Below are 22596 nucleotides of genomic sequence, written 5' to 3' on the forward strand. Positions count from 1 at the left end.
GAGAAACAATCGATCGAATCGACGTCGACTCGACCAATCGATATCGACTCGGCGTTCAATTTGACTATCATTTCTCGCCGGTAATTAAAGATAAAAATATTAATTTAAATATAAGTTTATTCAATATTAATTTGATTATTATTTTCTATCGCATGACGTTTAATATCCTTTATGTTTTGACGTTGAAAGGAGCGTCGAGCGTCATTTTGGGACTTCGCGCCTTTTTCCCGCGTACCGCGTGAAGTAACCGCGAGTCGCGGTCACGTGACCGCAGTTTTCCGACCAGTCAGTTCGGGTCGCGCGTCGCTGGGGGACAGTTGGGGTCTCATCGCCGCTTATCGGTTCCACGTTTTTTCGACCATATTGGGCGGATCCGCATCCAAAGATCGTCCAGAGTATCGAACCCGCGACGGGTGATCGTTTGCGAGTCGATTTGACAGCTGATCGCCGCTGTCAAGTATTCGCGTCGCTCGCGACCTTCGGTCGAATCGTCGCCGGGTGCTTCGCTGTTTCGGAGCATCCACCGCGAGCGAATTTCGCCTCCGAGGTGCATCGCGAGTCTTATTCGGCACCCGGAGTGCCGGGAAGCACAATTCGGGATCGCCGGGAGGGACCGATCGAGCGGGATCGATCGACCTTGCGCTGAAATTGGCGCGAAGCTATGATTGATACCTTTTCTTTCGCGAATTTCAACGCCCAGAATGCATTGCGCACAAAAGTGACGAACATGGCGATCGTTTTCAATTAACCTGCTAGATCGCGCTAGTGAGCTGTTTATCTATGATCGATATCGACCGTGACGTGACGTAACATAAATTGTAGTTCGCGCCCTTCGAAGGAGGTTTATCAAATGTAACCTATATATTTTCGTCGTTGACATTGTTGCCCGTGTCCTTCGAAGGAGGGTTTGTGAATATAACCTGTTTGCGGGATCTTCGCGAGTGCGATCGAGTATCGGGAGTGTCGGATGATTTTTATATCAGACAATCGTATGTCAAGATTGTCAAGTAACGACTCGATTGCGATACGGAACATTGATATATTGTTTTGCATCTCTCTCTCTCTCTCTCTCTCTCTCTCTCTCTTTCTCTCTCTCTCTTAAAACATCGAAATGAATGTCGCATTATTCCGTGCTCAGCGTTATTCGCGGAATGTGGGTGTATGTGAGAGTGCATAAAAAAATCATCGAGAACATCGCAGATTGCACGTAATGGATTACTTTTAATGGATATTGCTGTTCAGAGAGTCTACATGTCTACGATCAGGTTAGGAGTGAGTAAAATTTTTAAAAGTTATTTAAAAATTATTAAAAAATTTTTTTAGAGAACATTTTATATGACATATAATGTGACAAATATATAATCTTCCTCAGACTTCAAATTCTCTTTCTCTTTTATCTTGTTCTCTCTTCTTCTCTCAATTAATGTAAATATAATTATATACCAAATTTATTCTTTAAAAATTATTTTCTGAAACATATGTAAATAGTGACAAATTTAGAGATGCAATAAACAATATTTATTTCCAAAATTATGACATGAAAGACAAGTTATCATGGATTTGCGAAATGTGTGCTCTCTTTCTCTATTCGATATTTTTAACAATCCAACAAAATTAAATAAAAGAAATCGAATCTTATTTTTAAATCATAAATATCAGATTTTCTTATCCTTCGTTATTCGTGTTATCATGTTTTTGATTTTATTATTTTTTTTATTTATTTCGATAAATTTATTATCTTTTTTTACATCAATTATTTTCTGTTAATATGTACATATATAATAGGATATATATTGTATTAATATTACACAAGTTATCAATAAAAGAATTCTTTAATTTAAACTTTTTAGATTATATTTTTAAACGATAAGATACGTCATATTTTATTTTTATATATTATATCTATAATTATTACACAAGTTATCGATAAAAGAATTCTTTAATTTAAACTTTTTAGATTATATTTTTAAACGATAAGATACGTCATATTTTATTTTTATAGATTATATCTATTTATGTTACGTACTGTTTACATATACATTATAAAATTTATATTTGAACATGTTTAAACGTATTTTCGAGAATTAAAATAAATCACATATTATTATGTACATCAGAAAGTAATTGATAAAATAATAATTTAATTAATATAACCGATAAATCAATAAATTGCAAAATGTATTCAGGAAAATATTTAATTATTTGGTCAATTGTAAGATTCGATTAAATTAAAAGTGTAAAAATAATCTTTATTAATTAAACAATCTTTCTATATTAGTAGAAATGTGATGAAATATAATTTATAATGAAAAAATATGAACTTTAAATTTTTTTTTAAATAAAAAATAACCGTTTAATCGATGTTTTAAAAAATCTGACAGACAAAAAAGTAATTTGTCTTGTATTTCTCGTCCGTAAAAATTTGTTTTTATAATTTTTCGGTTTCTTTAAATAGAGTAGATTGTATTACGGATTGTGCTAAGAAGCACTTTCATGAGCAGCGAAAATAGCGAGGCTGAATTAAGGATTTATCCACACCGAGTTACGAGTAGTGTGGATGCGAAGGAAAAACTTGACGCAGACTTTTCTCGTCTAATCTACTTGCACGCTCGAGACAATGAAGTTAGACAAGGACGGGAGAAAGAGAGAGAGAGAGAGAGAGAGAGAGAGAGAGAGAGAGAGAGAGAGAGAGAGAGAGAGAGAGAGAGAGAGAGAGAGAGAGAGTAATGATACTTCGTGATAATTTCACAGACTAATCAAAAGTGTTGTTCAACAAAGAAAGAGAGAGAAGTCTTTGGAGTATATCTGGAATAGATGCAACAAGTATCTTTCGCACTTTGTGCTAATATGTATGTGCTATGAGAACAAAGCGAGCATTATGGGATTATCATAGTTAATATTTAATCTTATTTTTATATATATGTGTATACTATGGAATATTCTCATATAAACTACTATATTTTGCGCTTGGGCGATAAAACGAAAATATAAATAATATAGATGTAAATAATTATTATTATTGATAAAAATCTAAATTAAATATATAAAAATCTGAAATTTAGAATATACATTTTTAAATTAATTTATAAGAATGTTTCTTAATCACATTAATATTTTTAAAATTAGAAAGTTAAAATGGAAATAAAATAGTATCGATATATTGAATATAAAGAAATGTAGAACAAATTTTAAACACTGAAAATTTTTTTAATTCTAAAAATTTTGTTATTAATTAGACTAGAGAATTAAAAATTATTCAAAGTATATTTAAAAAATTAAATTTTGTTTTATTTAAAGAGCTTTGAAATATCGATATTATAAATCAAATGATTCATTTATCAAATATACAAATCTGTATTATGAAGCATTGTTTAACATGCATATACTTAGAATTTTTTTTCGATGTAAGAAAAGTTTTTCAGCTTGTGTTTTCTTGTTGAGAGTGATTTAAGATACAAAATGGATAAAATTAAATACAAGAAGATAAATAATATTGATAGATCTCAATCGCAAATAAACCGCCGTGTCTCTCATGTACAAACTTTTGTACAAATAAACTGATATATCCACTATGAGATTAATTTACTCAAAACTTGACATTTCTTGTCTACAAAATGCAATTAGATGCATTTGCGCGAGTGTTGGTAAAGGTCGAAGGTCGCAGTAAGGTTACACGTGTTTGTGATCAACCAACTACACGATTTCGACTATGCACTATAGATAGTTCAATATAATTAAATCTAATTAAAGCGAATTTGGTTGATTCTTGAGTTGCAATTCACTACTAAAGGCCCGTTTGTCGAAGAGACACATGTAAATTCGAATTTCAATTAACCCATGTTATTAGCGTGATTTGAATTCACTTGTTTTTGTGTTGAATTTATCGCTGTTGTTGCAGGAATGAAATTACTGCGAATAAAACGTGTTTGTCGTAAATTCATTATTACTGCTTCTCGAATTCGCGTAGGTTTTTATCAGTGAAAATTTAATCGAAGACATTTTCCGCTTGTATAGTTTATGAAGACAATTGCAAAATATTTCGCAATTTTTATTGTATGCAATAAAAATACATTTCAGAAAAAATGTTATAATTTGAAAAATTTAAAATATCAGCTGAAATTTCAGATATTGATCATTAAATTCGATTATATTTATTTTAATTTTTGATTAGTTGCATTAAATTAATAATGAATTTATATCATTTTTGTATTTAATATATGTATATTCAACATGCAAAATAACAAAGTTGTAAAAATATATAATGCTTCTTTTCAATATAAAACCAGTAAAATAAAATTAATTATTTAATATACTTTTGTATATAATATATCTCTATAAAAAATATTTGTGTATAAATCCAACTTTATATAAAATTATCAGTTTCGAATTTAATGATCATAATAAAAAAAAAAAAAAGATTATATAATAACAAAAATAAAGTTTTGTACAATTAAAAAAATTTCAATACAAATAATACGACATTGCGAATATTTTCATTGAGCTAATAATATTTAATTAAATCTCCGCGTACAATAATAATAAAAGCGAGCGATACTCACCCTTCGCACGTGATGATGCCGTAGTGCAGGCCGGTCGCCTTGTCCTCGCAGATCATGCATATCATGGGTGTCTCGTCTTCCTCGTGTTCCTGGGGTGGTAATGGGGGTGCTGGTGGCGCGAACGATATAGACTGCGAGGCTGCCTCGGATTTGACAATCGTGCTGCCGTTGCTCAGCCACGGTTGCGCGGCGGAGCCGGAAGCCGTGAGATTTAACGCTTGCATTTGTTGCGCGGCCGGCAGCTGCGTCAAATCGCCGGCCCATAGCCTCTCCATGTTAAGGGGTGGCCCGGCGGCGGCGGACGAGTACGACACCGCGGTGGAGGTCGAGGAGGGCGGTTTACCCCTGGACTCTTGACCGAGATTCAGCAACAGCTGAGCGGCCGACTCCTCGGACGAGGAGCACGAGGCGGCCGCCGTGGCCGTCCAGGAAGCAGCAGGCGGCGGTACCGGATCCAACGGCGGCGCCGACCATATCATCGTACGGACGCCGCCGATCTCGCCCATTAAAACTGTAGGCGGAGGACGTGGTGGTGCTGGCGCTGTCCTCTGCGCCGGTGGTTTCATTGCTTCGCCTGAAATTTTTTTTCGATGCTAGGTAATGACGTTTAGATGTGCATCATAACACGAATAGCATTTCATTATTCGAATTTAATATATGCAATTGTTTAGAAATTTTTCACGGTTTAAACGAATGGTCAAAGAGTGAACTTTGTCAATTTTAAAGACTTTTCAAATCTGATTTAGACTCGTTTAGTTATTTGTAACAATCGCAATCGAAATTTAGATTGATTTGCGGGTACTTGGTATTTTTTAATTAATTTATTTCTTAATTGATTACGAACGAAATTACTTTTAAAAACAACTAAAAACAAAACACTATCATTTTCCGTATTAAATAATTGATTTGTTGACAATCAGGAATCAGTTGAAGCGCGACATTCCTAATATCGAGTAAGACTTTAAGAGTAGGTAGATCGATATCGATCTTAAAGCGAAGAATTAAAGGGATGACCCAACTTTAAGATATTTCAAGTTCGTTTTAGAATCGTTTGTAGTTGTTTGTAGCAATCGTAATCTAAATTTATGTTGATGGAAAAAGCAAATCTAAAATTTATAAAAGTCACTTTGACAGTTTTTTTAAACAGTTGCAATTTTTAAGCCGTGCAACTACAAGCGAAACAAAATCACTACAATCAAAACTATTAAAATTCTAAAAAAAAAACTACGCAAGCAGATTTTTTTTAAGAATTGTAATGTCTAATATCGGGTGCTAATTTTTTTTTTTTTTATTTTTTAATTGAACTACATTACAAACGTTAAACATATATTAGCTATGTGACCCTGGTACCTTACTTATAAAAATAAATTTTTTAATACGGAAAATAGTAGTAAATTATATATAAATTATATATATAAATGTTTATAGTTATTAATTTCCATTTTTCCAATTTTTTAAATGAAAAATTTATTGTTAAAGACTATTACTTTCGATTTTTTTTTAAGGAGAATTTTTAAAAATTATTTTTATTCCTTTTTTTTATAGAAAATTTGCAAAAGTCTTGATTTTAATATTTTTTTACGAAAATTAATTTAATCAAAATTATGATTTGTAATTTGTTAATAGAAAATAGTTAATTTAAAATTATTAATTTATACTTATTTTATAAAAAATCAAAATTATTTTTAAGTACTCGACACATATGAAAGACTTCATATCATTATACAAATATTTTTCACAAAATGTTTGTTGACTAATATTTTCTATCAAAATTTTAAAAATATTTTTTGTATGCTTTTTATAATTAATTTACTTTTTAATTGACTACGAACGAAATTAGTTTACAAACAACTAAGAACGAAATACAATCATTTTCCGTATTAATTTTTTGACAGTAAGGAGTCAGATTTACAAACCTAATGCATACATGCATACGCGATTAATCATATAATGTAAAAACTTGTTTCCAATTATTATTTATTATTACAAATAGAGATAATTAGATATATACATAGATAACAATATAGATAACAATTGATGACAATTGAACACTTACACGAAGTTGCTGTAGTAGTCGCGCCGGTGGTGACGCAGCTGGTGCTGGTGCCGCCGCCGGAATTCGTGGAGACGTTAGTGGCGTTCTGTCCGCCGTAGCTCACGGCGCTGCTGATGACACCATTGAGTAGCCTCTGCGTGGCGAATCCCTGCACGCCGGTGGTGTTTTGCGACCAAAACTGATGATGAGCCGCGAGCAAGTGCGGCGGCACCGAGGGAGCGCGCGTCCTCGGCGGCGTCGGCGGAGTCTGCGGCGATTGTTGCTGTTGCGCGGATCCATGGGACCCAGGACTGACACTCTGATGCGGATTGAACTGAGACGACGGGCTGTTCCGGTGACTCGGCTGACTGGAAGTCTCCGTGCGACCGCCTCCACTACCTCCGCCACCGTCGAAGACCGAGTTGTCGGACTCTTCCTTGGTCTGGACGGATGACAGATCGCCCTTGTCCGGGCTGTCGCTCCTGGAGGAGGCCTCCTGGGCAATTGGGGTCGACGAGACCGCCTGGACCGGCGAATAGGACGACGATCTGGTCGGCGCTGGTGTCGCGGAGCGTTGCTGCTGCGGTTGCTGATGATGCTGCTGCTGTTCGTCGGCGACCCTGAAGCTCACCATCGGACCCGCATCCGGGAAGACCGAGTCGGGCGACGCGCGGTCCGTGCACGTGGCGTCGCGACCGTCCTGTCCATTTCCTCTTCCATTTCCGGTATCGCCGGTACCGCGAAGGGAGTCTCGCGGTGCTCCTGGACTCGGGCTGCCCAGCAGGTACTCGCTCGTCACTCTGACCACGGGGCAGCCCGGCGAGCCCGGCATGTTCGCCTCCGGCGACAGGGTCGAGGTGTCGGCCATGCTCTCCCCTGGAGCAGGAAAGTTTATGGGTGAAGGTGCGTCCGCCGGCTGGTTCCCCTGCGGCGAGCCTGCTGATCCGAGGGATACCGGGGAGTCTGGGAAATAAGGCGTTGATTTTACATTTATACTCGGATAGCAGAGAGTCTGCAACGTTAGCGTAGGGACGGTTTTTTTTTTCTTTATTCTCGGACACGCTCTCGAAGATGGATTGTTTATGACGCGTTACTCGCGTCGATTCTGTTCGGTATAAATATAAAAATCTGAAAGAATATGCTGAAGTGGTGACATGAAAATTAAATTGCATAATTATTTTGCGTGAAAATCAATACGTGACTTTTAAATGCTTCGAAATTTTAATTGTGACATTAACATTGTTTTCTTCTAGTTTCGATTCTATTCCAATTCTAGGACTCGAATATTTTTTAAATGCGATACTGTACTGGTACTATAAATCTGTATGATTCTCTCAATTATTTGAAAAATTAAAAGTTTTTTAACTGTATTATATTTTTTATATAAAATAGAATAAATTGAACATTAAAAATTTGAAAAAAGTAGAAGAAAAGCAAAGAAAAAATATAAAAGAGAGTAGCTACAAAGAAATATATTAATATATGTGCTCTTTTTTTTTACAAAGTAATTTGATGTGGAAAGCTACACAGGAACTATACTATTAAAATTACAGACGGCAATGATGAACTCAGAACATATAGGTTTGATTATACTGGTCTCGAAGCAACTGCTCGTTACGTAATCCCGAGTCATATCAATAATATGGCATCATGTATGAAATACGATAGATTCTCCCAATAAAAATAATGCTTCCCATAATAGATTCTGATACACGCGAAACGTGATAAATCCGACGTGTTCTCCTCGAGTTTACCGCGCCCATAATTGCCTTCTTTTCGTGAAAGATATTTCAAATTATATTCTGCGATAAACACGTTGTTTGGCCACTTTACTCCAGTACATTTTATCTTTTTAAACGATATAACAGAGTATTCGGAGGGCGCACGATCGACCTCAGTTGGAAAACAATCGTTTCGAATATTTGAAGTGTTTGAATATTAAAGAGAACTTTAAGTATTAAAGAGAAAGTACACAGAGAGATTGCATGTCAAGAAATGTAAAAATTTTTAATCACTTGAAAACATTGAAATATTAAAGAATATTAAAGAATATTTTAATATATTAAAGTATGTAAATATTGTAAATATTATAATATTAAATATTCAATATTCAAAAACATATTATTGATACATTTAATACGTTTAAAATCATTTAATTATTTTTTAATATTTATGATCTTGTAACATATATATTACAATTTTTTTTTAAATGTAGAAATTAATTAATATGATTTTAACATGATTTAAAGCAATACATATATTTTACGGACATATTACAAGAATATATTGAAAGAAAGTGAAAGGATTATTTCTTATCTCGATCTCTCGTCTCTCTTTTTTAAGTTCCTTTAAACTCCGTCAAGTTCGATAGGCTTTCAAAGGCATGCCATAATCTCTCTTGAACAATCACACTACTTCAATAAATTTAAATGCTTGCTCATTGTTTTGCCTATTTATTTCCGAGTTAATTATTTACTCGTAGTTTTTTAGGGAGTAATGTTCGAAATGTTGATTATTTTTATATTGGATAGATGCATGAATAAAGTCTGACATGAATTTAAAACAAAAGTTTAATGTCTAATTTTGTGAGAAAATTATTTTTCAAACATATAAAAAAGTGTGAGAAATAATAAGTATTTATTTCATTCTTTATTAATGTATGGGCATTTTATTATTTTTATTTTAACTTGGAATAAAAATACTAAACAGTTTTAAGATGTGTGTAGAACTAACATCTAATTTAATGGAAGATCATAAGTAAGAATTCTGGTTTTATTTCCAATAAAGTTCTTGATAGTTTAAACAAATAGTTCTGGCGATTAAACCAAAGAAAATTCCTAAGGACAAATTGATGTGCTAACTTAACGCAGTATATCATTTTGTCCTATGACCTTGTCCTTTGTCTTATGATATTTTCCTTATCAGTAATTATCAGGATTAAAAAAATGTATAGTTTTACATAAATTCTAAAAAGTTTTGCCTTCTATAAAAGCAAAAAAAAATATTAATTAAGCTAAAATAAAAACCGGATATCTACATCTATATAGATGAGATGTTAGCTGACTTTCGAGATTAATACTTATTTTAGAGCTATATCTTCTCGAATGAATCTTATTCGAGCTTTAATTAATTAAATATCACACGCGCTTATCAATCGTATATCATAATTTCAACGTTCATATGTAGTTGTAATTGTTCGAAACGCATATCTCGCGAGAAATTCGATGCAAAATCTCTTGTGCTAATGGTCAACATAACCCGACCTAATCTGTTTTCGTGCACGCGAATGTTTGTGATCTGTACATATATCTATCGTTAATTATAGCTTACATATTTATGTGTGCGTTATAATGCAAAATAATAAGATTATTCTCTTTAATGTATGTATGTATTTTATTTGTTACAGGTAGCATTATGAGACATAGTGAGATTCACGCGTCATGTTGGGAGTGCCGCGTATCGCGAGTCGGGAGTGCCGTGTAAAGTTTCGCGCGTCGGGAGTGCCGTATAAATTTTTATATATCGGGAATGCCGTGTAAAGTTTCGCGCGTCGGGAGTGTCGTGTGAAGTTTCGCTCGTCGGGAGTGCCGTATAACATTTTGCGTATCGGGAGTGCCGTGTGAAGTGTCGGGCGATAGTAATTATTCGTTTTCGCGAGTGCCAAAGACTAAGAGAGGAGGAGGAGGCCCAGGGAGGCATCGGGCAACAGCGGGACAACAGTGAGGTATGTAAAATAAAAATATTTTTTTCTAAACTGCAATTAAACTTATTGAGACCATTTCAAAATACCCTGTAAGCACATGTATATATCTAATTTGAATATTTTGTTTCCAGATCAATGTGCTGTGTACTACACTCTGCTATTGCACGCATTGGTGAGTGAGAAATCACTTATTTTATAATATTTCTATAGTGGTAATAGATGTGTAAAGCATCTTATTTCATGGAAATTCTTAAATAGTTAAGAGTTCTGGCTTATTAAGTCAGAACTTTTAACTATTTATGATCTGCTACGAAATGATATGCTAGTTTTACACATGTACTTTTTCAGGCCTCATATTCGGAGAAAATATTTTTTATATATTTTATATATATATATATATATATATATATATATTTTTTTTTTTTTGAAAAAATAATAGTCGAAAATTATGCGTATTATTGTAGAAGATAATTCCAAAAAATTAGTTTTCCATATCTGTCACGTCCTTCGAGAGATTTTAGTCAGAACAAGCTTCACCGTGAAAAGCATTGTGTCTTTGATAATGGGGAAATTACGTCGGTAGGTTGTAATTGCGTTAGAAGAGAGGGTCGAACAAAAACCATTAAAGCGTCCGTAGGTATGCTTTCGACGTGTTCTTAACGTTGCATGATACCCCCCGTGTGATGTGAAAAGGTAAACCGAGGTGCCACGTGCAACGTGGGGTGATTTTGTATCGAGGATACGCACACACACATACCTGTACGTACGCACAGTGTGAAATTAATCCACTAAAAAATATTCTACGCTGCACAAATATATATATATACGAATATAAAATTTTATTCTGTATGAAAGCATTAGAGAGTTTTATCATTATTATGTAACTCATATATTATACGAATTTTCTCGATAAATGTACCATATATGAAAGTTTAAAATATAATTATCTCGTGCGCGTGTATGTATTTCCTCGAAATGCTTCATTCATAAATCTTCATTCATAAATTTCTAGATTGCTCTATTTCCGTGGAAAAATATATTTAAACATATAAATATTTCTAGATATTAGTGGAATGAATTAATAAAATAGACTCTATTTATTTCTGTTTCCTTAAATCGAGAAAAAATTATATACATTATAGAATAATACAAAATACAGCTATTTGAATTTTTGCTTGTTACGAAAAGGATGTGAGAATTTATGGTTACTCGTGTAGGTCAAAGAAAGAATGCAGTTGACAAGGCCATACTATGATTGCAAATACTTAAGTAGCAGTTTCCGAGCTATTAATAGTTGATTGTCTTGGACATTGGTCGAGCGAACTATAATGCATTCGTAGACTCATAATCTTCCGATATCGCGAATTATCTTGCACAGTTACTAAATCAGAGTCAGATGCCTATTTTTATAAATCATCAAAAAAACGTCCATCACTCTCGTAGAGCAATTATATTAATCGCACAATTATATTTATCGCATATCAATGCTCTCAGATGATGCATGAGTGACGTAGTAGTGAGTCTAACATATACAATGACGGCTAAAAATAACAAAGATTATTATCTATTGCGAGATGCGATGAGGATATTGATCCTTTGTATCGATATTCGAATTTTTCAAAGTGTTCAAGAAATTGTTCCTAGCAATGTAATAATGCAATTACATATCGTAGAGTTACACAAGACATGCCATCACTTTCACCGTTCCTTTCACTTACTTTTTTCTTAGATTCTTAGGTTCCTTAACCAACTTGAAATAATCTTCTTCTTGAGAAAATTGAGATAAATTGACTTTTTGAATGATAAAAGGTAAAAAATTATCTATGATACAAATAGAGAATATTCTCTAATTAATTGACTCTTCAACAGAAATTGTTTATTCTAAAGTTTTTTAAAATTTATTCCTAAAAATTGTTTTATGTTTATTTTAAATATCAAGATAAGTTAAAGAATTGCAGCTTATCATTTTTTAAATACATTTTTCTCAAAGATAAATTCAGATTATATATTTATTAAGAAATTCAAGTGAATTAAATGGATTTTAACAGAATTTTTGAAAAATTTAACTTTAGAAATATGTAAAATAAAACTTTCTAAAAATTACAATGAAAATTATATTATAATAAATTAATTGTAAAATTGTTCTTTTAATATCTTGTTTAAAAAAATTGAGATCGATTTTATCACGAATTTTGTAGATGAAACACACAAAGAGAAAATATATGCAAAGAGATACATTATAAGATATCATTGAAATAAAAAAGATAATACTTGATATAGTAAATGTAATGTTTACCGAAGAACGACGCGTACAAATTCTTCGTGTCTAAACACTTGTAATAATTGAAGGTAGAATAGGGATCAGCCGTGAGTTGCGATCTGAAGTAGTGTTCGAAGCGGAAGTAACTCTGGTAAGATGCTATCGAAAAGTTATTGTAGGGATTATACGCAGATAAGTAGGGTAAAAAGCTGTTTCTCTGCATTCCGTAGAAAGCTGTTAGATCCATACTTGGTGAATTCCAATCTTGTCGGTTCCAATCGAGATTAGTGGCGATGGAAACGTTACTTCCCAACGGAAACATTTTTTGTAATAATTTTTTACAGATCTTTTTATAGATCTGTGATTAATGCAATTGAATTCGATGTTTATAAGAAATATTTTTATGGCAAGAGTTTTTTTAAATATTATATTGTCTCCTTTTCTCTTTCATCCTCGACTGTGTTTTTTATTGTTCTTACGGATTGTTTTCGATATCGGATTGTCTTCGATATCTAGAAATCGTTGCATTTGTTGTTTATGTATTTGTAATTCGTAAAAGGAGCATTTGCTGTTTTATCTTCGTGTGAAATGATTTTCTTTTATCATTTTTTCAAATGTCAATCAAAATTGGCACATAAAAATAGAATCTAATTTTTAGATGATATGTTTCTCTTTTCTTTTTCTATCTTTCTTGTCTACTTAGAATATAATATGAATATTCGGAAAATATGTCACTCTCTTTCGAAATGTTCAACCGAAATTGTACATTCGTTAAACGTCAAAATTATCGAGAGAAAAATCTCGATTGACCGATCTTTTACGTAAACTTAAGTCACAATAATATAATTATACACTACGCGTATACTTTTTATATTTTTTTATAATTTTAGTAACAACCAGTTTTTGTTTCTGTAGAAAATTTAAAATTCATTCTTGAAGCGTCTGACTAAAACAAGAAGTCACTACTTTTCCTTCACCAAAAAGCGCGCGTTGCGGATTAAGTGATATAACGTTGCTTTGATCGGTCATCTCTTCTCTCCGAATCTCGTCTCTTTAACATACGTGATTATCATTATTCTATCAATCTGTCAATCTGTCTCGTCCATCGCGAGAATATATATTAAATTATATTTTTCTCGCTATATTTATTTTTTATTCCAACAAACATATATATATATATATATATATATATATTTCTATCGTAAGCCATTTTTGATATAGCGCCACAGGATTATAATAATAGCGTGAAAAATATATAATTCCACACTGCCGATGAGTCTCGAGGGACATCGATCGAGAATATATCGATCGCGTTGGAAAACGATAAATTCACGTTATATCCCGTCAGTCCTGATCATCTTTCGACATCCGCATCGACGCCGACATCGCCTAGATAATTGCGTCGTATATTCGTTGAACTGTGTGTATGACGTACACGTGTGGCGGCGGCGGCGGCCAAGAAAGATCAATGATTCCGCGAGACTCCGGGTCACGGCATCGGAGCGTGCCGGAGCGTACGTTCTCCTCGAAAAATTGGAGCGCGTGCTGTCGGCGCGATGCACATTTCTCTCTAGGTTCACCACGAGAATCCACGTTGAAAAAAAAAAAAGAAAAATAAAAATAATAATAATGGTCCAGTCTTTTTCTCTCTCTCTCTCTCTCTACCCGCGCTTTCGCCAGCTCGACCCTTGCCGGTTCGACAACACCACGGATCGTCGACGCAGACTCTCTCGATTCGCGGCCAACGGCAGTCTCTGACCTTTAAACCGGCCGTAGGTCGAGGGTCATTGGTATCGGTCGGTGTTTGTGCGAACGCGTCGAAAAATCGATGCAGCCCGGCGTGTGCAGTGGCCGCGGCAACACGTCGTGACGTGACGTGACGTTGACGTGCGCGCGAATTTTCCCGCGGATGATACGTCAACCTCGACAAAATAACGCGGATAAAACTCGCTTGCGTCCTCGAATCTGTCACACTTCTCTCTTCTTCAGTTTCGGCCTTTCCGTGCGTTCACTCGTGCGTCCAGCGCTTTTCGCGCGTTTTTCGCGATCACCGAGCGCGCGACACCAGGCCGCGTGGTTACGCGAGTTCAGGCGAAACCGAACTAGCACCGGTGTACGTCCGGGACGATCGCGTGGGTTGATATTCAACCCTGCACCGCCGGCAGCAACCATCCAGAGCTCCCTTCTCTCCCTCTCTCTTTCTCTCTCTCTCTCCGCCTCGCTTCGGACTTAACTTCCCCGAGCTAGCTAGGTGATTCCGTCGCCGAGCCACCCACGTCTCAACCTCTGCCCTCAACTTGCGCCGACAACCCTCCCGTTTCCATTTCCCGTCGATCATTTGCGAAAGCTGCCTTGAAGTCGCAATAAGAAGACGAGCGTGTAACACCGCCTGTTGCAACGCGACGTAACTCGCGTTGTTGTATAACGAAGGAGTGGGAATAAAAAAATATATGCAGAAAGAGAAATGGAGGAAGAAGGAAATGACACGCGGAATGAGCGCGCGCGCAGCTCGGAAAATCGGGGGGACTGAATGAAATGAATGTTGAATGGTGGACGAGATATGGATGTGCGAACGAAGGGTTGAAGATCGAGTCATCGGAAATATTAATTTAAATTGTTGTGCATTATGGTATTTTTTACGCAAGTGCTGGAGAAAGGTGTACATACACGTGGTAATTTATAAAGCTATTGTGCTATAATTGGAAGTTGAGAAACTTTTTCTTTAAAAAAAAATATGTTCCAAAATTCATTAAAAGTAAAGAATTTTTTTTTTAATTTACCGATAATTTTAAATGAACCAAATTATATTTTTGAAAATTGTATTTAAATTATATTTAAATGAATTAAATTATAAGATGATCATCTGGGATTATTTAAAGTGTTCTCTTATTATTAGGATTATATTTATTAAAGCGCTTTTGCACCTAGCTCTAATTTTCAAGATATTTCATTCGATAAAATGAGATACATGTTGCATGTTTGAACGTAATATTAATTCCTCGTACATAAGTTAGTTTCAAACTCGATATATCGTAGTAAAATGTCAATTTCACAAATATGACGTAATATCGCGTATATTAATGTGCACGACGTAAGATGATGAGATGTACAAAACCGGATATAAAAATAAATACATCTCAGCTAATAAAGAAAATACAAACTGTTGAGAAATTATTTTGCAAAAGATGAATCGATCAATATTTTACATAAATCAAATATAAAGATGATTTTTTAAAAATATATTAGCTACATTTTTGTCGAAAATAAAATTACTTATTAAATATAATTTAGATAAATCTGATTTATGTGTATAAAAATAAAAATATATATATATAGAAATGTGGGAAAAATAGAAAATAATTGCTTTGTAATGCATAAAAATATATCCTTAAAACTGAACAGTCTTTTTATGTGTTTGCATATTCATCAACAATAGTGAAATTATACTTTTTACATGTTCGATAAAATAGAGAAGATTAATTACGCCGTTTATAGTTGGAACGATTTCTCATTCGCCGTGGGTTATAAAAATGATCATTGTTACGCGTACATCAAATCTCATTTCTCCATTACCGGGTGGTAAATAATCGTTATGCTTGAACATCGGTCAGTTTTACAACTTGTTCCGAGTAATCTCAATATGAAAAGATCAGTCAGTGCATCATAATTTGCTCGACAGTGATATACGATTCTTCGTGGCGCGATTACGTCAACCATTAGAATCGAATCTAGATTCTAAAGCATTATATCTCGTCTCTAGATAATCCCGATATTTCTACGTATTATATTTATCTTCTACGTCTTTGCATATTTTTTATATTCTTTCCTTTCGAGCAGTCGCTGTCGAGATATACCTTGGTTTTAAAAGGACGAAGTAAAAAGTAAAAGGACAGGTAGAGCAACTTTAAATAAAATATTAATACTATATTAATATGTAATAAGTTTGTTGTGACATATATTGCAAATGTGTAAAGCAAATCGCTAAAAAAAAAACGCGCGATCTAATGGAGAAAAATGTTTCAAATCCAGACTTTCCGTGATAAACACGCTATAATTGTTAATTTTGCATGCATAGCATTTTTTTGTCTGATCCATTGCTGCGATATATCGCCGAGATATTCTTACCGTCGCTACTACATCGGGAGTCGACCTTTCTCCTTTTCAACTTGAGATCTTGAAACAAGCTCATGTTGTCTATCTCACACGGGCTGCTCGGAAGGGTCATAATTCCTGAAAGCAGAAAAAATAGCAAGGATTAATATTAGTGTCTCTGCTAAGTGAATATTTATTATTATTAATTTATTTATGAGTGATCCTGCCTTTAGAGAATTATTAAAGTCAACGATCAATTTGAGAGAGTAAATTAATATTTCAATAAAAATTGTTGAAATTTATATGCATTTAAGAGATAAATACAATTTTATCATTCATATAATTGAATGAACACATGTATCAAAAATTGAATTTAAAAATAATTCATTTTTAATGTACATTTTTACAGATCCTAAAGATAATTAAATTCTCCATCAGATAAACTATCGATTTTTAAAAAATATAGTTTTCTTATAATTTTCTATGTTTTAATTTTATCTCGTAAATGCATCTCGTAAACAATCATATAATGTAACGAAGAACATTAATGCACAATTTCGTCAGTCGAATTTGATCGATCCTTCACTCTGATGAATATTTGAATATAAAAATTCAGGATGTATAGCAGTCAGAGAGATCTGGAAAACCGGGCATTGTCAGGGAATTTTATAAATCTAGGATTATCAGTCGAAAAAAAGTCAAGAAATTCACTATTTATTTGGATTTTTTCACATTATTTTACATTTGTCTCAATAATTTGAAATTTTTTATTAAATAAATATAAACTTTTTCTTGACTCCCAGCACGCTAATTTTCTGTGTTGTTAAAAATCGATTCTACAGCGTATTCGTTATTTTGTTTCAATTTTTTTGATAGAGACAAAACTACAAAATTTGATATAATATAAATAAAAATTGTGATTATTTAAATAGTTTATAGTGACATGTTTGTTTCGATTATCGTGCATAATGCAGATTGTATAATTGATTTAAATTTTTATTTTAACTTCCGAACCTTTTCATTGTTGACAAAAATATCCCAAGGATTTCATGATTCAACATTTAATTGATTAATAAGAATATTTTCAAGTCAGCTCTCCAATTTTTAAAACCACCATATTCATCTCGACTAAAGAGCCAAACGCGATGTTATTGCGACAGATTAAGATAAGAAAATTTGGAAACTGAGGAATTTGAATCCTATGGTTGGGATCTCAGAAATTCCCCTTGTTCCTTCTCTTAATCCCCTGTAAAGAAATAGACGAGAAGAATATTGGTCCGAAAGTCGGCTGAATCGGGAATTTCTGAGATCCCAACCATAGGATTCAAATTCCTTAGTTTCCAAATTTTCTTATCTTAATCTGTCGCAATAACATCGCGTTTGGCTCTTTAGTCGAGATGAATATGGTGGATTTAATTGATTGTATAGATATATAAAAATTATATATTTGTAAAAAATAATACTACAAAGTCAGGGAAAAAATTAATTTCTAGTCTTGAAAAATCTGAAAAAATCAGGGAATTTTTTTTCATTGAGTCTGCTGCACAGAGATAATTTTCTCTTAAAATTTACCCTGAAAATCATGGTAATCGCGGGACAATAAAAATATTAATATCTACCACAATATGTACATATATTAATATTTTTTATTGTGGCAAATATTAATCAGAAAAACCCTTATAAAATTCTTCCAACATATCCCACGATTACCATGATTTTTAGGGTAAATTCTAAGAGAAAATTATCTCCGTGTGGGCACTCTGAAATTGCATGTTGCGAAAAAATATCTGTTTCTGTCGACGCGCCTCTTCTCGAAGTCGAGATTTCGTCTCGCGAGCGAAATAGCGTCTATCGCGAGGAAATCGGTTAGCGACGTGAAAGTACGCGTGTGCGGACGAACGCATAGTTCGCCATTAACCCCGCTTTAGTCGGCAATAACGTACAATTGGATCGGCAGTTGCGTGGCGATTCAATGTATCGTTTACCGCGATGCGAAACGAGACGTTTTCGTTTTCATAGGGTCCACGCGGTCGCGAGATACCGTCTCATCATACATAGTAACCGTAATGGAATAATTAAAGACTGATGTGTACGTGCGTGTGGGTCGACTTCGCTCGCTGACATCCCCGAGATGTCGGCTTTATCGAGTTTTACGAGCGCGTTTGTCCGCTCTATCTTCTCTAGTCTAACGCTAGACGAGACTAGGTCTATGAGAGACTATGGCGGGTGCAACGGGGGTCATTTTAATAATGCGAAGCCGGCGATAATAACAAATCGCGGAGACGGACGGGAACGAACAATTGCGCCTGTCGCTTCAGCAGTTGGTCAGAAAGATCAGACGTCTAAGCGGTTTTACAACAGTGGCCGACCTAACCGCGGCGGGTCGTTTTAATAAGGGCGATGATGCGCATCAATCGCGCGAATTTTTATGCGCCTTCTCTTCTGAGAAATAACGCGGGTATACTTGTTGCTGCTGCAACGTTGTTGCAACAATATTTGCATCTTGTACGACGGAACGTATTTATTGTTGTCTCTCTGACTTTTTATAATTTGGTTTTATTTTTTTTTATTTTTATCCGTTCTCTTTGTTCTCGTTCTCTAAATCTGGATGCACACTTTGTTTGAATGCAACAAGTGTAACATAGTGCTGTTAAAACGGACATGACGTCACGTTTTTATAGTTAGATGGTTTAATTTGTCTAAAAAACAACGTCGTACGTCAGAGAAATAGTTTTCAACGTAAAGTATAATTTTGGGTAACAAGCTTTTCTGGATCTAATTATTTCATTTTCAGTCAAAAAAATTATTACAAACATGGATTACATAAATAAATGTTTGCAACGCAATCAAATGAATGAAAAATCTCAATCTTTTCAACAAAAGTCTAGAAAATATAAAATATAATTATATTTTTATTTTATATTAACATTTTTAGTTGAGGCGTTTAATCGATGTTCCCGTGATGTAACGTCGTGCTAGTTTCTATTAAAACAGTTTTACGATCACGAGATATAACATTTACGCATTACTTACAAGTTGTCTCTGATCCAACATTCCAAGTTCTAGATTTAAACAGTTCCGGAATTTACTCGGATGAAAGTTGAATACGATATATCTACTAACAATCTCATTGAAGTAGAAGTAATTTACGTTTAGAAATAAACGCGAACATCTCATGTTAATTAAGAGTCGACGTTAATTAACCGAAGAATTTTATAAGTGGAAATTCATATAAAAGTTTATAATTATGATGTATTATAATCGAAATCATATCAAATAAAATTTATTTCGTGTTGACTTTATATATATATATATATATATATACAGAAATTTCTTTGTAATTTTTTTTACATTTATGATATGCTGTTATTTATAATATAATAATACATGTGTGCATATAGGTGAAATTTCTTATTTAATAGAAAAATTTTTGCAATTAGTCGTAAGGCTTAATTACATTTCTGATAATGTTTATAGTTTGATAATTCTATAATATCATAAGATATTTACATTGCGGAACAGTTATTTGTTACGATAAAGATGCAAGGAAGAGAAGTTCATCAAAGCAGATATACTCCTCCGCGCGAGGCTTTCTATTTGTTTTCAGCATGCGAACTTCAACTAATCCGAGCGACATTAATATTCTGCAACATTATCTATCTCCATTTCGAAAGTTATTTATTCTAGCGTGCCGTAGAACTTCTTGTAGGTACTCCTACGCACCTTCGGATAGCAATAGTTTAGCTACAAGAAGTATACCTACATAGCTATACTTATAAACAAGCTCCATGTTTAATTAATTTTGTCCAGAAAATCACCTGCTAGCTTGTTACTATTATTATTCATAGGTTATTCTTTTGCGTTTAAAAAGTTTCTTCACTGAAAAAAATTTATTTAATTCGAATAAGTATTTATTTCAATACTGCTAAATGAATCATTTATTTGAAACTAATAAGATATATTTAATATGAAAAATGTTTATTTGATATAAGAAATTTTTTTTTCAAAAGAAATAAATATGTATGTTTCAAATAAATTATTTATTTGGCAGTATTGAACTAAATATGTATTAATTTAGTCATTTTTTTCAGTGTTCGCCTTTTTTTCTACGTGCAGTAATTTATGCAATAATTTGACATATAATTTTGCTTGTGATTAATGTGATTTGAAATATCATAATAATTAATTCGACTATATTTTTACGGATATAAAAAATATTACAAATTAAAAATTATAAGATAATTAAAGTTACAGGAAATTCAGACATTTCTTTAAAATAAAGTAAAATATATATTTGATAATAAATAACAAAAAAAATTTTGCTTTTTTTAAACTCTTAATTATTTTATTTTTGCAAATATTTAGAAGATTCACTCTTAAATGAATTACTCATATTTGTATACGCACTTGAATCATATCAGACGACTTTTCTTGCATACACAAGCACTTATACATATCTAAAAATAAAAAAAATAATGTTACGAAATTGAAACATATTGAATATATAGTGCTACCTAATAATTTTAGAACGCGAAAATAGGCGGTAAAATCGATAAAAGAGATAATTATGAATTTTCGCATCTCTCCAGTCAGTCTTGCAAGTGGTGTGAACGGTGCTTAATCAGCCGCGAGTGTGTGCATCGGTACATATGCGCGATACTAGATGGCACGCGCACACGTTGGAGCAAATCGCAAAGCGCATCTCTCCACGTTGCTCCGAGGCACGCATGTGCACATTCGCGCGCGCACTCACACATGCAGAGTCGTCGTCGTCGTCGTCGTCGTCGTCGTCGTCGTCGTCGTAGCAGCGAGGGGTCCTTGCTCCCTGCCGTATGTGGGTCAGCAGTCTCACACACGCTGCTATTCTTGCGTAACCAATGCATGCATACGACCGCCGCGGGCACTCGCGCGCGCGCACGCAAGGGAATCGTCCGTCGCCGTGTCGTGACTATAGGTACATGCATGCATACACCGAGATGGAAAGTGCAGCCAATGCACTAACCTACGACGGTCTCCTCTTGAGAGAGGTCGGCCGGCGTGACACTCGCGGCTTTTATATGCGAGTGCGCGAGCGCACTCGCGTGATTATGCCGCGCGAGTGCGAGAGTGCGGCTCAAAAAAGCCACGCAAACGCGACTACTTCGACCGAGCTTTTTCGAATTTTATGCTACTAGTAATATTACATTTCGTAGGATTTTCTCCATGCACATTTTATATATTTATGACCGCCTGCTTGCAAATTCCGCAGATCTAATGGACTTTTGGATGGGAATGCAAGGAATAGCATCTTTGGAAAATAATTACATTTCATACTTAAGAATGTAATCATTTATATGTATGTATATTAGTATGATTAAAATATAAAACTATATACATCTCTTTTCGGGAGTATCAAAACTTTAATTTTTTTAACTTATCGTTAGTAGAAAATATTCTCAGGAAAGTATTTTCAGATTATTTTAACAATGTCACACTAAAAAAAAATCTTGTTACACTAACAAAAATTCTGTTCGAAAATGGACGAAATAGAATTACTGGTTGAATTTACCAGAATTTCCTTTTAATACAACAAGTTTACAGAACAAATCAGTTGTTTAAAAGGAATTCTGGTAGATTCAATCAGTAATTCTGTTTCGTACATTTTCGAACAGAATTTTTGTTAGTGTAATAAGATTTTTTCCAGTGCAATTAAACAATATTTTACAACGAGAAAGAGAGAGAGAGAGAGAGAGAGAGAGAGAGAGAGAGAGAGAGAGAGAGCAAATATATTTTACAAGCTAGCAATAACACTTTTAAAACCATTTTAAGTCTTTCTAAGAAAAATATATTTTCAATAAATTTTTATTCATAAATACTTTCTCATGAGAAGAAAATGTATATAACTTTTGAAATATTCGCAATGATGGGACCATAAATGGGAAAAGAACACGAAGCTAGCTTTATGTCA

The 22596-nt window shown here is 33.9% G+C and overlaps 2 protein-coding genes across 6 annotated transcripts in view; one reads left to right on the forward strand and one right to left on the reverse strand.

The window, feature by feature from the left end:
- Positions 1-22596, reverse strand: part of Hr4 (nuclear hormone receptor 4) — a 213556-nt gene that overhangs the window by 10605 nt on the left and 180355 nt on the right. For 3 of the 4 annotated variants that reach the window (XM_029309102.2, XM_085486331.1, XM_085486330.1), the window contains exons 2-4: positions 16683-16787; positions 6616-7557; positions 4560-5133 (exon numbers count right to left, since the gene is read on the reverse strand). In XM_029309102.2, the coding sequence (XP_029164935.2) occupies positions 4560-5133; positions 6616-7557; positions 16683-16787 (1621 nt within the window). Of the gene's footprint in view, positions 1-4559; positions 5134-6615; positions 7558-12593; positions 14798-16682; positions 16788-22596 lie in introns of those variants that run through there. The other variant, XM_085486329.1, reaches the window with a different exon arrangement.
- LOC114936085 (uncharacterized) overlaps positions 306-22596 on the forward strand; it is a 277220-nt gene continuing 254929 nt past the window's right edge. Inside the window, exons 1-3 of one of the 2 annotated variants that reach the window (XM_029309106.2) lie at positions 306-1272; positions 10001-10318; positions 10429-10469. In XM_029309106.2, the coding sequence (XP_029164939.1) occupies positions 10433-10469 (37 nt within the window). In that variant the 5' untranslated portion in view covers positions 306-1272; positions 10001-10318; positions 10429-10432. The remainder of the gene's footprint in view (positions 1273-10000; positions 10319-10428; positions 10470-22596) is intronic. The other variant, XM_029309107.2, reaches the window with a different exon arrangement.

The sequence above is a fragment of the Nylanderia fulva genome, unplaced genomic scaffold, assembly GCF_048542155.1.
Source record: "Nylanderia fulva isolate GAGA-0341 unplaced genomic scaffold, ASM4854215v1 Scaffold42, whole genome shotgun sequence".
Classification (NCBI taxonomy): domain Eukaryota; kingdom Metazoa; phylum Arthropoda; class Insecta; order Hymenoptera; family Formicidae; genus Nylanderia; species Nylanderia fulva.